The following is a 2,153-nucleotide window of genomic DNA, read 5'->3' as shown; positions in this document are numbered from 1 at the left end:
GCGAGGCGATAGGAGTTCAGCAGACCCCCCCCCCCCAGTACCATCGCAAACACCCTGCTGATGTTCCGAGGTCCTGGGTTTGCCAGCATTTCGGATTACGGTGACGACCGGGGGAAGTCGGAATGACCCGCCTGGACCCGTGACGCCCCTCAAGGAAGGAACCTGCCCGCCCTTACCCACAGTGACGCAACTGCCCTCTGGGGTAATCAATCCTGGGCCTGGCTAGCGATGCTCTCAAAACGTCAGCGGATAAAAATATTTTTATCTCTTCCCCTCTTCGCGGACATTGGCGACCGCTCCAGGGATAGTGGGGGGGGGGGGCACGCTCCCACGTGAGCGCTTGCACGCCGATGGATACCAAACTGGGCGCGGCCGCTCTGAGAGCCAGTGCAGGCGAGACGGTGCCAGACAGACCACCCGCAGCACAGGAAGGGGGCAGGGGCTGGTACCCACCAAGCCCACGCGTCCCGGGCGTTTCGAGGCCCCCCTCCCACAGTGCGCCGCACCTCAGGCAACTGGGGGTGAGGGCATGGAAAGAGGTCAACATATACACGGGAGCGACCGACACTTGACGATGTACGGTCACAGGGGAGCTCAGGGCAGAGGCTCGAGAGCAGCCCCGGTGGATGATGGGAAGGTTTGGACATCAGGAGCAGACATACAGAGACCTCACCTGGGCTTTCTTGCTTTTAGTGATAGCCTGAGGGGGGAGAGAGGGAGAGAGAGAAATTAAACAACGTTAAAGCACATGGCACAGGGCAGCCAGTACAGGAGCTGGCCATTCGGCCCCTCTGCTGTATCGCCATAAAACCATCAAACACTCCCAGGGACAGGGACAGCACGGGGTTAGATACAGAGTAAAGCTCCCTCTACACTGTCCCCCCATCAAACACTCCCAGGGATAGAGACAGCACAGGGTTAGATACAGAGTAAAGCTCCCTCTACACTGTCCCCCCATCAAACACTCCCAGGGACAGGGACAGTATGGGGTTAGATACAGAGTAAAGCTCCCTCTACACTGTTCCCCAACCAAACACCCCCAGGGACAGGGACAGTATGGGGTTAGATACAGAGTAAAGCTCCCTCTACACTGTCCCCCATCAAACACTCCCAGGACTGGGGCAGATGGATCAAACAGCTCCCACATGGAAACAGCGATCCACGAGGAGAAGGGATTTCCTTCGGGTATTGTTGCCGTTACCCTGCCCCCTGCCTCTGCCATCCAAACTGTCACCGTGTGCTCCCGATGCGACGGTGCCATGCCAGGTCCTTGTGGGTAACACCGGGCCGGGCTGTGGCTGCACCCACCTTCTGTGCCTTCGCCAGATCCCGTTCCACGGTGCTGGACTTCTGCCGCAGTGAGCTCAGCTCTACAACAGGGGGAGACAGAGAGGGGGTTACCGCTGGGCGACTGACACCCCCCCTCCCCCGTCCCGACACCCCGCCTCCCCCGTCCCGACACCCCCCCTCCCCCGTCCCGACACTCCCTCCCCCCGCATCCAAGGGGAGGTTAGATACAGAGTAAAGCTCCCTCTACACCGTCCCCCATCAAACACTCCCAGGGACAGGGGGGCGAGATACAGAGTAAAGCTCCCTCTACACCGTCCCCCACTCCCAGGGACAGGGGGTTAGATACAGAGTAAAGCTCCCTCTACACCGTCCCCCACTCCCAGGGACCGGGGGGCGAGATACAGAGTAAAGCTTCCTCTACACCGTCCCCCACTCCCAGGGACAGGGGGTTAGATACAGAGTAAAGCTTCCTCTACACTGTCCCCCACTCCTGGGGACAGGGGGTTAGATACAGAGTAAAGCTTCCTCTACACCCTCCCACACTCCCAGGGACAGGGGGTTAGATACAGAGTAAAGCTTCCTCTACACTATCCCCCCACTCCCAGGGACACATGGTTAGATACAGAGTAAAGCTCCCCCTACTCCGTCCCCCACTCCCAGGGACAGGGGGTTAGATACAGAGTAGAGCTCCCTCTACACTGTCCCCCCACTCCCAGGGACAGGGGGTTAGATACAGAGTAAAGCTCCCCCTACACCGTTCCCCCACTCCCAGGGACAGGGGGTTAGATACAGAGTAAAGCTCCCTCTACACCGTCCCCCACTCCCAGGGACAGGGGGTTTAGCTACAGCGTAAGCGCCCCCCA

General features: G+C 59.5%; 1 protein-coding gene across 1 annotated transcript in view; it reads right to left on the bottom strand.

The window, feature by feature from the left end:
• Window positions 1-2,153, bottom strand: part of gripap1 (GRIP1 associated protein 1) — a gene marked incomplete at its 3' end in the record, with an annotated part of 9,915 nt that overhangs the window by 248 nt on the left and 7,514 nt on the right. The window contains exons 3-4 of the mRNA XM_043685328.1: window positions 1,309-1,370; window positions 674-700 (exon numbers count right to left, since the gene is read on the bottom strand). Of these exons, the coding sequence (XP_043541263.1) occupies window positions 674-700; window positions 1,309-1,370 (89 nt within the window). The remainder of the gene's footprint in view (window positions 1-673; window positions 701-1,308; window positions 1,371-2,153) is intronic.

Source organism: Chiloscyllium plagiosum, unplaced genomic scaffold (genome assembly GCF_004010195.1).
Source record: "Chiloscyllium plagiosum isolate BGI_BamShark_2017 unplaced genomic scaffold, ASM401019v2 scaf_6940, whole genome shotgun sequence".
Classification (NCBI taxonomy): domain Eukaryota; kingdom Metazoa; phylum Chordata; class Chondrichthyes; order Orectolobiformes; family Hemiscylliidae; genus Chiloscyllium; species Chiloscyllium plagiosum.
Note: the sequence above shows the minus strand (reverse complement) of the source record. Positions and strands in the feature narration are given on the sequence as shown.